At 30.3% G+C, this 14,290-nt stretch overlaps 1 protein-coding gene across 1 annotated transcript; it reads right to left on the bottom strand.

Moving 5' to 3' along the window:
- Window positions 1–11,801: 11,801 nt before the first annotated feature.
- LOC133204243 (achaete-scute homolog 1a-like) lies at window positions 11,802–12,272 on the bottom strand. The gene has a single exon (XM_061339985.1). It carries the CDS (start codon window positions 12,270–12,272, stop codon window positions 11,802–11,804), a length of 471 nt encoding a protein of 156 aa, XP_061195969.1.
- Window positions 12,273–14,290: the final 2,018 nt, after the last annotated feature.

The following is a 14,290-nucleotide window of genomic DNA, read 5'->3' as shown; positions in this document are numbered from 1 at the left end:
TAAAATGAATATGTAAATATGTGTTCAAACATTTTCAATAATCAAGTTTCAAATAAAGAGTTGTCACTGTTTATTACATTAGAAAATCCCTAACAAAAAAATACTATAGTTAACTATGACATATATGGAGATAACGAACAGTATTCAAGCTCAAAAGTCCATTAAACAATACAAAATAGGAGCAGAGCAAACACGGACCTCTAAACATCAGAGGTGGGATCAGGTGCCATGGAGGAGTGAGCTTCCCCTACCGACCGGTCACACCCGCCGTGTGCTCCTTGTCATGATCGGGAAATAACGGAAAAATCCGTCGACAATTCAGTGTGTAAATAATGGCCTAACAATTAGTATGAAAAACGTCAGTCAGCATTTGACTCAATGATAAATTGTATTTGCTGACAAGGTCATTGTATTGACCATAGAACTTACGAAATGGTGACTTTAAACGAGACAGCTGATATTCTTGTTTCATCAACTTGTTTGTCAATAATTTACCTCGTTTTAGAAATGGTTCATACGTAGAGCATGCTCTTGCGTATCGAATCAACTGAGAGAGATATACCCCGTATGCCGGTGATGAAGGTATATTGCTGCATAAGTAAGGGAAGTTGACGATAGAAAAGTTAAAGTCATCACGTTGATCATAAAGCTTGGTTGTTAGATTACCATTAACGTCTTTTTCAAGAAAAATATCCAAATATGAAACAGATGTGTCAGACTCTGTGGTATCTTTTATCTCAAGCTCACCAGGATATATCGTGTCGACATAAGAATGAAAATAGCCATTGTTAATTGACAATACATCGTCGATATATCTAAATGTCGAGTTGAAGGCCACAGCAAGTGTTTTCTTATTTTCACGTACAAGATTTTGGACAAATTCTGCTTCATATGAATACAAAAAAAGGTCTGCTAATAACGGGGCGCAATTGGTACCCATGGGAATTCAAATAGATAGTTTACTATAGTTAACTATAGTTTACTATAGTTAACTATAATAGTTAACCATAGTGATAACTTTGACACTATGAAAACTTTGATTTACTATAGTGATAACTTTGACACTTTGATTTTCAATAGTGATAACTTTGACACTGATTTACTAAAGTGATAACTATAGAAACTTTGATTTACTATAGTGATAACTTTGAAAACTTTGATTTACTATAGTGATAACTATGACACTATAGTGATCACTTTGAAAACTTTGATTTACTATAGTGATCACTTTGACACTTTCATTTACTATATTTAACTATAGTTAACTATAGTAAACTATAGTTAACTATAGTAAACTATAGTTAACTATAGTATTTTTTGTTAGGGATGTTCGTCCTCACGAAAACACTCGAAAAATTGAATAATTATAAATTATCATCATAAAACATATGTTCAAGATAAATTGGGTGCTTTCTGTTCGTTCCCCCCTTCTCTCTCTCTCTCTCTCTCTCTCTCTCTCTCTCTCTCTCTCTCTCTCTTCAGGAGGTATGAAATATACTTGAAATATACTTGCTAAACAAGGTTGTTGAGGTCCCAAGATAAACATAGCTTAAGATTAAGTAGCTACTGATTTCTATAGTCTCTACATTAACGATATTACCAAAGTCACAGAAGGTAAATCCGGTTCAAGAATTACGAATCAAAATGATGCCATTTTTTCTGTCACTGTATTAATAAAATATAGCTTAATAGATGAGATGAATAAACGCACAAGTGTCTCATGTCTACAATGATTGTTATTGTAGTTAGTACCTTTTTATTCGCGAGAAATTTTAATTTTGCGTAATTATTCGAGACCGTCTGCTCGATCGCGAAAATTTCAGTCTCGCCAATAATTCTATTATTAAAGATTATATATGGAGCAATAGAAAACATCGTGAAAATTTTCTTTCTCTTATAAATACCAAACAACAATCTCACGAAAAATTGGTGATAAACAATATATATACATAATTAAAAATAAGGAGTCATGGGGCATGATTATACCCTATTATTACACATTTATACATTTAATATTGAGTAACAATATACTGATTTATATTAAAAAAAATAGCCTCATTGATTGCTAGATACACAAGCATAATATAATATTGCATATCATATTTTCTTATATAGAAAATATTTATGATGCAACAATGACATGATATTTGGCAAAGTATATATATATATATATATATATATATATATATATATATATATATATATATATATATATATATATATATATACATATATGTATATATATATATATATATATACATATATAAATGATAATACTTGATGCAATTCTATGGAACGCCATAGCTGCCTGAAGGTCATTTTCATTTTATATGAGGTGGTATAACCTTTATGTGAAGTGGTGAAGTCATTATATATAGTGGTAAAATCATTATATTCAATGAAAACTTTATTATATGCAGTGGTTTTATCTTTATATACAGTGATAAAATCATTATATACAGTGATAAAATCACTATATTCATTGATAACTTTATTATATGCAGTGGTTTTATCATTATATTCAGTGGCAATGTCATTATATGTAGTGGTTAAATAATGTAATGAAGTGATAGTACCGTTACATTATGCTGTAAAATCCTTATATGCAGTGGTTTTTCCATTATATACATTACTGATATCTTTCTGTGATGTGATGAATTGAATATATACAGTACAAACATAATTTGTGTGATAAAGCAATCATTACATTGTATGAAACCCGCTGCATGTGGAGTGCCAAGTTAATTTCATTCAGTGCGACACCTTTACATGAAGTGAAAAATCTATTATGTGCAGTACTAAGATCATTATATTATATAGTAAAATTATTATATATATTCCTTAAATCATACTTTGCAGTGGTAACATCTTTATATGAGGTGGTTAATTAATTATATGATGTTGTTAATTTGTTATATGATGTGGTCAATTCTTTTTATGCATTAGTCGTTTCATGTTATGCAGTGGTAACTTCTTTATCATCATCTAAACTGGTCCTCTTGCAAAAACATTTTTAAAAAATGCGCGGAGTTCCAGTTTAAAGAGTGTTTGAAAATAGGAAACCCGGGCCGTGGCAAATTAAAAGCCGGGACTATTCGAGATTTTTCAAATTTCTGATTTAAAATTTTCAGACTCTTTTTTTAGGCTAATGTGTTTTCGCTGTAAAAATTGTATTTTAATACTTGGTATTTTAGATTTTCTTTACGATTTTTGGTTTCAAGTAAAATTGGTAGGCAGTTTCAATTTTCTGATTTAATATTTTATCCATTGTGCTATAAGTACTTAGTATTTTAGATTTTTTTTTTTTTTTTTTTTTGGCGATTGTTGATTTCCATGTTGGTAAAATGTGTAGACTGGGTTGGCGATATTTTATGTGTGTGTGTTTTTTTTTGTTTACATATTTGATAAAAATCTAATAAACTTAAAAATTATTCCGATGTTAAACACTGTATTTTAACTAAAAAAAAACTTTTTCTTTTTGATAGTTATTTCTTTATTTGAAAATGCTATTTTTATGCAAAATACACATTTTCATTAAAAAAAAAAAGGATTATTAAACCACATCCGATCATCCGGGAAGAACCTGGTGCAAAACACCATAAATCATTTCTAATTTCATAATATGCAAATGTGCACTTGTATCTATTTGTTAGTAGATGGAAGGAAACTGGATTACGTTAAATATGTAATTTGTTTAATAATTTTTTCGGGGGGGGGGATGTTAAATTACTAATATCAACTATTTATAAGACTGTTTCTAAGACTTCAGAAAACCTTAAATCACATTGAAATGCTTAAAATAAAAATTGCTGCATGAAAACATTTCATTTTCAAGTTTCATCTTTGCCGTCGCCAACGTGGCACGGTGATTAGAGTGTCTGCTCTAAGAGACGCGGAATAAGGAGTCAATCCTTACGTCACGGGTTCGAATCCGACAGTGGGACGTTGAGACCGGTCCTTCGTAAGAGACCGCATAAAGCCATAAACCGAGGTCCCGTTCCACAGTAGGTGTTGGCACGAAAAAATCCCTTACTGCTCAATGGCCGTAAGTGTCGAGTATAGGACAAAATTTGCAGCTCTCCACTGGCAAATTGTGGCGTCTCCATATGAGTGAAGATTTGAGCACATCATATAACAAATTAACAACATCATATAATTAATTAACCACCTCATATAAAGATGTTACTACTGCAAAGCATGATTTAAGGAATATATATAATAATTTTACTATATAATATAATGATCTTAGTACTGCACATAATAGATTTTTCACTTCATGTAAAGGTGTCGCACTGAATGAAATTAACTTGGCACTCCACATGCAGCGGGTTTCATACAATGTAATGATTGCTTTATCACACAAATTATGTTCGTACTGTATATATTCAATTCATCACATCACAGAAAGATATCAGTAATGTATAAAATGGAAAAACCACTGCATATAATGATTTTACAACATAATGTATCGATATTATCAATTCATTACATTATTTAACCACTACATATAATGACATTGCCACTGAATATAATGATAAAACCACTGCATACAATAAAGTTATCAATGAAAATAATGATTTTATCACTGTATATAAAGATAAAACCACTGCATATAATAAAGTTTTCAATGAATATAATGATTTTATCACTGTATATAAAGATAAAACCACTGCATATAATAAAGTTTTCATTGAATATAATGATTTTACCACTATATATAATGACTTCACCACTTCACATAAAGGATATTCCACCTCATATAATATGAAAATGACCTTCAGGCAGCTATGGCGTTCCATACAATTCTACAGACAAATCCATATTTACATAGACAATGGAATAGAAACATATGAACCAGAAATTAAATGAATTCCTACAAATGGATTGTTCAAATACATGTACAAAATAAAACAGCAAAGAAGCAACAAACGGCGCTGCTAGAGGACATTAATTAGTTGTCCACATTTTTTCTTAGAGCAATACTCTATTAATACATTTGTAAGTTGAAAATAAGATAATACTAAAATGAATCTCTTATCGTATACTGCTAAAAACTAAAAGATATTACCTGTGTTTATGACTTGAGTAAAATATGAGTTAGATACATGTACATGTACATTTCTATGGACTAACAGTAATGAGATCAGTGCTACAGGATAAATCATATTCACTCATCTACAATACACATAAATTAAAAAAAAAATCTTATTTTAGACAAATATTTGTATAAAGTTATATAATGTGAAGAATTAAAAGCAATATAATTATACTAGCAGAAATTGAATAAAAATCAGATTATGCTTATTTTTCTTTTCTTTCTGCATGTACATAGAAAACATGGATTTTTTTACTGTAACTTTGTACAAAGAGTAAAAAGCAGAACTTACAAAAGTAGCGTCAATAATCCATAGTGGATCACCTCATCTCATCTTTTCTTCTCCCTCCTACCCCCTTCTCTCTCTTTCACTAGCTACTTCTCTGTTAATATGTACGTGTAAAACATGTATATAAACCTTTATGTGAGTTAACATCTTGTGCATACCGTGTACACTTCCTGTAAATGTACAAAGTACAATAAAGTCGTGGTATTTCATTACACGATATAAATATGGTATTTATTGTTATACTGATATATTGACAATAAAAACTAAATAAAGCATCTTTAAAAAGCTTCGTCTCAAGTTCAAAATTACTATCTTTCTTTTACATTGAAGCAATGAATTATGATTTTTGGATGTCGTCGGTGAACCGTGCCGACAAATTGAATACCGTGCCTTTCTTAGCGCAGTATCGCACGGCCAGGTGCTGTTATACCATCGACGACATCCAAAAGTAATTACTCAATGTTTACATTTACGTTTTCTTCATGTAATTAAGTCTCTTTGTAAATGTTAATTATCATTTGTCTTAATCTTAAAACTTAGCGCCATTCAGAACTGCTGTGAGTTTTTTGTTTAATTTGTTGTTAAACGTCCCCCTCGAGAATTCTTCCATCATATGGAGATGCCACCACTTGCCGGTGGATATGAGTAAAGGTGTGGTTTTGACAGCTAGGAAAGTTAAATAACGCAAATGAATATTGCTGGGAAAAAATGACAAATTTAATATTTTTTAAAGACTTATATTATTATAATTGTACAATAGTTTAATAAGGTATATATTTTCAATTGAATTGAGCAAAACGATATTCCTAATGTATCGAATCTATATGTACTTTCTCTTTTGAATTCTTTCGCCGTGACAGATTATGAGTGTGTTCATTCATAGGCGTTGAATGTTTTAGATTTCCAATGGATTTCAACGAAGAAAAATACATTGAATGTAATTATTTCTGAAATGTACTCACTACCTTCTTCAATTTCTATATGGGAATACATGATTCCAAAATAAAGACGTCGATGCTTCTTGTGACAATACGAATCTTATGAAAAAAGTACCAAATTATTTGTCTTATTTGAACTTCTACATGCATACAAATTATTTGAGGTCTGAACAAACGCGACGAATATTCTGACGTTATCCATATACACTATAAAAAGTATTGGGAATATAACTCCACTAGTATTTACTCTCAATATTTTTTTTATATAAATAGATACATATATTTACGTATAGGTACACTGCAAAAGAATAATGCCATGTAAAAAAATAATTCTTTCTCTGGAATTTATATTCTATATGAATTGTATTGGTTGTATATGAAATAAAAATCATACAATTTGTTTTTCTAGAGATGCAGTGAAATATAATAAAGTATATTTCCAGTAAAAACAACTATATAAAGATCCTAAACAGGACCTTGTTGTGAGCAATTCATTCCCCCCCCCCCGGAAAAAAGAAAGTTTATTTAAAAAAAAAATACTTTCAAAGGTCTTTTTGCATAAAATGATATTTTCATGAGACGAGGTGCTTTTAGGGAAATGAACAATTATCAGACAAATTAGAGTTTAATGCATGATTGATCAAAGATTTCTTGTGGTGTGCCCCGTTTGGAAAAACAACAGTCAGCAAGAATAAAACGTTGAAAAAATGCTTTGAATGAGAAAGTTCATGCCTAACCATTTTGTAATTTATATACACTGTAAAATAGGAAGGTCAAAGGGGTGTCTCTTGTAATCAAAAATTCACAATGGGTGGCTTTTTTTGAGTTTCTAATGTGACGATATTTAGGATATGTATTGCTAATGACCACTGAACGATCACTAACACCAAAAGATAGATAAAGATATTAAAACTATTATCACTTTTTCTGAGACGAAAAGTAATCGGTCGCGGGCCATTTGGTGTTAGCTTCCGAATATAATGCTAACATCATTTAGGTGTAAGAACATTATCACCTGGTCATTGGAGAGGCGTCAAAACTCAGTGGTCAAATACCCTATCTATCATCTAGACTTCAGCGGTCAATGGGCAGTCCTCGATGTGTGATCTTTTGATGTCTTTTACAAATGGTCTCAAAGATGATGTCATGTCCAAATTAACATTTCACACGATCATTGTTCCGGTCTTGCGCTGTCGGGGAGTGTGAGTTACCGTCCCTTACAGATGAGATGATAAAATTGTGTACTGATCTTTTTATTGCTCTCGAGGGTGATAATTCGAAAATCATCCTTTGTGAAAAAGAATTGAGCCATCCAGCTAAAAAATACATGCATGTTTTCCATACCTAGGTGAATATTTCGGGAGGGATATTCTCCTGCAAATGATATATAATAGGCTATTTTGGTTGATATATATATTTGTTGTTTTTGACAGGAAAATGTTTATCTGTTTGGTATCAGGACCACACAAAATCATGGATATTTGAGGAGAATTGGAAAAAAATAACACGTAAAGAGTCTTAATATAATAACACGAAAAAAAAATCTTAATAAAATAACAAAAAAAACACAAAAAAAAAAAAAAACAAACAAACTTGAAATCAACAGATTATTTCCTGGAAAATCCAAGTGCGGAGTTTGATAATAATGTATTTTAAGCAATGTGACAGACATACTTTAAATTTAATACATGTAAATGACTATTCATGTATGACTGCTTAATTTTTAGGAATCAAAATTGCTTCATTATGCACCGAGTGAACTACTAATAACTATATAGTGATTTATCCAAAGCCGTAATAATAAATTAACATTCCTATTTGTAAAAGTCAAAAATGAAAATAATTCTCTTTTTTTGTTTATAATGTATAGACGATTTAAGGATGAGAAAAGCAAATATATGCTTACAGAGTCGTACCGCGTTAAACATCATTTTTGTGATCTGCACGACAACTCGGCGCTTCCGATGATGAGATGATAGAGAAAATATGAAATAATTAATGTTATTGAATCACTAACGATTACTCTATAGGGAAATCTTCATCAGACGAGCTTTTATTTTCTGATCACTGAAGAAAGGTATGCGCTCAATCCATCACTGGGTATGGAATTTTTTGTTTTCTCTTTATTGCAAAAACTCCGTACTGTTACTCAATTCTGATTTTTTTCAATTTTCTATTTGTGTAATTAGAGTGTCATTAATGTTTTATTTCTATTGAACATTTGCATTTCTAAGATTATTGATGACGGCTGAAAATACGACAAACCTTTGATTTATGGAATTGATGACTATGACACAATAGGGAATAATTTGTAAATTTTGATTTTATTTGAGAATTTATGACAAATAGATAACTTTTTTTTTCTTTAATCATGCTCTATAGTTTTATATGATCCCATCCAATATTACAAAAAAATGCATAAAGGGGAAAATATGAAAGAAAGATGTTGCACATACAAAAGGAAAGGTTTTCCAATTAATTTTTTATTTCTGGAATGTGGATGAAAAATGCATTTTGTATAGAAAAGTGAAGAACGTTCCAACAAATCATTTCTTAACCATTAAACTATCCGACAGCACTACAGGGAAATCAGCGTTATGATTTCTGAATCTTTGATAACCATAGCAAGAATAAATATTAATATGCAATATCCTAGTGATCTAGCCCCGTATTATCTCACAAATGACAAATTGTTCTTTTTTTTAAAAAAAGAAAGACCAATTCTTCTGGTACATTTGAATACATTTGAATAATTTATTTGAACGGATAAGACATTTTATGTTTGATTTCCATTAACTTAATTAAAATCATTGTCTATTCATATACTTTTGTTACAAGTTTAGATATCATTTATAAAGAAAATGAATTTTAAAAACTATAATGGGTCTAGAGCATGTTTGAAAGAATTAACAGTTTGTTTGAATGTAAATTTAGAACCTGAATTATAAATGCTTTATATGCATTATATTTAACGTGATGTCTTTGCATTCCTCGTTTAACTTTGATCTATTTTCTAGCTACAATAAATGAAATATTTTTTATATGCTCAACAACGGGCTAAGTCACTGAGCTAGAGATCCAAGCAGTGATGATATGGTGTTACGTAATTAATTGGACATTGACACATGACCCGATTTTTTAAAGGTACTTTCTACTTAGAGATGTTGATTTTACAATCGTTTAACTTTTTTTTGCATGAATTTGAAAAAAATATTTACCTAAACTCTTTTATTACTCTTAAATCTTAGTCATAAAACGAATAGTCATGAAATTAAAAGTTATCCAGTGGGAATCATTTGTGGCGTTCAGACGGGTTCGATCGCCGGTGGTCAGATAGCACAGTTGGTAGAGAACCTCTCCGCAGAAATTCAGAGGTCCGGGTTCGAATCCCGGTCTGGTCCGTCGCATTTCTCCTCTCCTGTTACACATCAAAAAAGTTTGTTTATAATATTTACCCAAAACATAATTGAATAAGATAAAGTACACAACAATCATGTCCATTAAATTACCTTTTCTTTTCTATTCTTATTCAAAATAAAAAAGAGCGATGTTGGTGTAGCCCTTGTAATCGAACCTTGATCGGTTGAATTCACGCACCTGCTCATGCGGGGATTAAGTGAAGCAAGAGAGGTAACTTCAACTCACGACAAGGCTTTTTGTCCATATATGAAAAAGAGAAGTTATCTTTCCTGCATAATGTGGTGTTGCTCATCGCTACTAAAAATCGGGGGAAAAAAGAAAGAAAGAAAAAAACTCTTATTCAGGTACATGTTCCCATTATCAATCAGGCTTTGTAAATTCTGATGTCGTTTGATATAAAGTATAGTATGTCTACGTTTTAGACAGCTAATTATGAAGGATATGTAAATCAGGACTTCGATCGTTTACGGAAGAAATTTAATTTTTTTACACGAATCGTTTTACCTGCAAATGTACATGTAATTCTGATAACTACATGTATTTCCTATGTCAATACAATAGTCCAAATTAATAGGAATAACAGTCATCTATGGTTATCGATATAAAAGAATGTTGATGTTTTCGGTTTAATAATGTAAAATTTTAAATCAACGAAGGAAAATTAAAAGTTTTCGTCATAAAAAATGAAATAAAGGTAGCAAAGAATTTATTCGACCTTTAATTTATCAAAGTCTAAATTCCGACATTATTTTCATTTATAAAACAAATTCAGTGAATGGTGACATCAAAATTCAGATAATTTATTGCAGCCCGAAGGACTGGGCTGCTCTATATACTGTTATCTCATTATATTGCGGTACTTTTTTTATTATTATTATTTTTTTTATTTATTTATTTATTTTTTTTTTTTTGCTTAAAAAAGGTTATTCCAAATTCTTACTTTAACTTTTCATCAAATGCTATTCATAAACCTAACAATGGCTTACCTTTTTCGTGGCTAATTATTTTCCAAGCTTGTTTCGTTTAATTTGTGGTCTATTTTTTAAAACAGGAAGTCTTACATTGTATTTACCTCCTAAAGTGGAGAGTCTCATATTATCGCGGTACTGAAAAATATGGAAGCTTGGCGCTGTCACGAGTAACACTTTTTATTTTAAATCTACATGAAAACTAAACAATAAAAGAAACTTAAGACTTTCACAATATGAACGTTTCTATGGGTTTTTTTTTCTAGGATATAAATTAAATGGTCTAAATAAAATAAAAACGGGAATGAAATCTGTAAAATTACGTTTTATTTAAATTAAAAAAAATTCAAACGGATGTTCCATGCTTTTTAATCATCACAAAATTCAACATCTAGACGACAGACAGATAGTTCATCAACAAAAAGGATATGAGCTAATCTCAGCATATATATCCTTTTTTGGAATATATCGCGATACAGTGGAACCCGCGATATAACTAGAATTGACGATACATGAAGTTTAAGTTTTGGTGTATGGCCTTGGAATTGAAGTGGAGAAGTAATTCACAAATACAGGTTAACTCTACATTAAAAAGATTATACATCAGAATGTTCTTTCCCTTTATAAATTACGAGATACACAATATATTTACTTCCTTGAAGTATATCTTTAAAAATATATATGTTTTTCATATGTAATGTACAAAGTTGCTTATCATTTGCTATCAACTAAACGACAGGTCCCTTTTTTAGTACATTAAATTTTACTTATCGCATAAAAACGTATGTTACACAAGTTTGTGTTTTACATTATTTAAGTCAAATATATTTTTGATGATAGGTGATACATGTGTCTTATTCTAATTTACATTTTATGCAGCCAACAGTCACTTGAGGTAATGATAAAGTTTAGAATGGTATCGTTTTTGTTCGATTTTCATCCGATTAGAAGATTTCTGTAAATCTTCTCGACTTTAGTCTCCATCATTCAGACGCATGCCTTTATCACGCAATGAATACAAAATATATTTATACTGCCTCACAAAGCATGAAAAAATATGAAAACAATTAGTAAATTTTCCAGTATAAAAATCAAGTTCTGACAAAGGTATCAACATGCATCAGTTCTTCGGATGTATTAAATTCATCGAATGAATTTCCGTGAAAATTTTCTCCAAACCCCGAGGACTGTGTATCCACGACAGGTTCATTCATATCATCAGATGAAACACTGCCTTCTTTTCGTATCCGACTTGAAATAAAGCTTCCCTCCCTTTGATTGTTGTCTTTCCCATTCGGTTCTCTTCGTTGTTTTCCGGACGCAGGTCTCAGTTTTTCTGACACGGACTTTTTCATTTCATATTTTTGACGAATCTCCTTTACAAAAGGATTCTCCTCTGCTAGCTCAACTAGGCGACTGATATAAAGAGTTGACTTCCTTAAAATTTCGAGTTTACTCATCTTTCTAGTTGTCCACTCTTCAGGTAATTTATCTCGAAGGATTTTCAACATGTCGTTGATAACTCGAACTCTTCTCCTCTCCCTTGCATTTCTTCTCGACATTCCGAAAATGTTGCATACATTTTGAATAAATGGACATAAAAATGTTCATGATAATGATAATAGCATACTGATTTCTGCGGAAATTATTTTCACAAATACTTTGACCCTAATAATGCAAATTATCACCCAATAACAAAAGAGAACAAAAATAAATTATAATAGACGAGTCAAATAACATCTTAGGTTATACATGTACCATATTGTATTTGTAAATCCGCCAAATTACATGAAAATTGTGAAAATAAATTCGGAATGGGTTTGGTGTTTTGACAAAATGATTAAGAAACGAAAGCTTAAAAAAGAGGGTAACTAACTCGCATAAGCTATGAAACCTATCTGTCTTGGGTAGAATTTTGAAATACGTAATGAATTTAAGTTACACAAATTAGCCTAAGCTATGACAGTTTACAATTTGCAAACCGCAAAGTGATTTGCCTAGACTGCTCCAAACCAAACGAAGTATTATACTATAAAATTCATTCTTTTTAATTTTCTAGTATTAAGTTAATAAAATGATTTGTCCTCAAAGTAAAATACTGAATATGACGTCAAGCGCGTTAATTGCTTTATAATTTCTATATGAAGTTTTTCAGAGGTTAATAGGTCATCACATGATACAGGTCACAGTTTGGATGTGCGGTTTAAACGACCCAGAGGTTTTCTTTTGAAACTAAAATCAAAGAAAAACGTATGTAACAGGAGTAAACAACATTTAACGCCTATTGTAAACAGTGGCAGTGGGCTATCTTGTATTCTAAACAAGAAACAATTGTTTCTCTGTTGACGCTTGGGTTTACGGTATAAAATAATTTCTTTTATAAGTTTGCTTGGTCAAGCTGTCTTAAGAGTATTTCAGTATTTTTCTAGCCACTAATGAGTAAATGTAATGGTTAAATGATCATAAAAATGTTCAATTCCCATTTTATTATTCAGTTCTCTAACAATGGATTTTTTTAAAGAGGCGAATGAATTTGTTATAAACAATATTGACAATATAAACAATATTGGTACTTTCTAATGATTTGTATATTTTTGTACTTTCTATTATATACAATTGCATAACTACTGATATTCATTGATGTTTTCTTTATACATTTTTGCTTTTGAACAAAAATATTTGGCTTCAGCATTATCGATAGATAAATTTACAATATATAGTTATGGACTTTTTAGAGGGGGGAGATTATAGATTTGTTTGTCACCCGAGGGTTAGGGTTTGTTTCCCACCACGTGATATGCTCTAAGCCAATCAGATTGACTGTATTATTCTAAAGGATAATAATTATGTATAGCATTAGGCTAATAATTTGCAAATCAATGTTTTTGTCGACAGGTAAAGACCGAGAGATAAAACTCGTTTTTTTTAAATTTTGTTTTGTTTTGTTTTGTTTTTTGTTTTTTTGTTTTTTGTTTTTTTTTTGTTTTTTTTTTGTTTGCTTTTTTTTAACGGACTGTTTGCCTAATTTATGCCTTTTAAAATAATTCAAACATAATATTCAAACCTTTGTGTACCTACATGTAATATTTCTTAAAAACAAAGAATTTTTTAAGTATTAATTTTAAATGGAATTAGTTCACTTCTTAATATACAAGTAAAACAAAATGAACAAATAAATACTACAGAAACTAGACAAACACAAACATAAATCGGTCAGGTTCCATATTTTTACCTCATGTGTACACAACTAAAAAAGTAAAATGCATTTGTCAAATCAATATCAGTCGGCATACAATGATATATTTAAGCATAAAAGTTTTTCTAAAAATAAAATGGGAAACATAAAAATAGATTAAAGTATTACTAAAATGATATTTGACCTTGATTAGATAATTAAATAGTACATTATTTGTATGTTTTTCCCCAATGTAAGTAAATAATGATTTTTGTACTTATACTAGAATTTCATAGTCTTGATACTTTTTCCAGGAGAAATATGGCAGGTACCCAGTATGTACACCTTTATATGATACAATTTTCTGGAAGTGAAAAAAAAGTAAATAAATAAATAATAATAAAA

Source organism: Saccostrea echinata, unplaced genomic scaffold, assembly GCF_033153115.1.
Source record: "Saccostrea echinata isolate AGI-Se365-2 ecotype Australia unplaced genomic scaffold, CSIRO_AGI_Sech_v1 ptg000052l, whole genome shotgun sequence".
Classification (NCBI taxonomy): domain Eukaryota; kingdom Metazoa; phylum Mollusca; class Bivalvia; order Ostreida; family Ostreidae; genus Saccostrea; species Saccostrea echinata.
Note: the sequence above shows the minus strand (reverse complement) of the source record. Positions and strands in the feature narration are given on the sequence as shown.

Bases quoted from the DNA above. Each gene is read 5' to 3' on its own strand.
- LOC133204243 (XM_061339985.1), bottom strand. From the start codon at position 12,272: ATGTCGAGAAGAAATGCAAGGGAGAGGAGAAGAGTTCGAGTTATCAAC.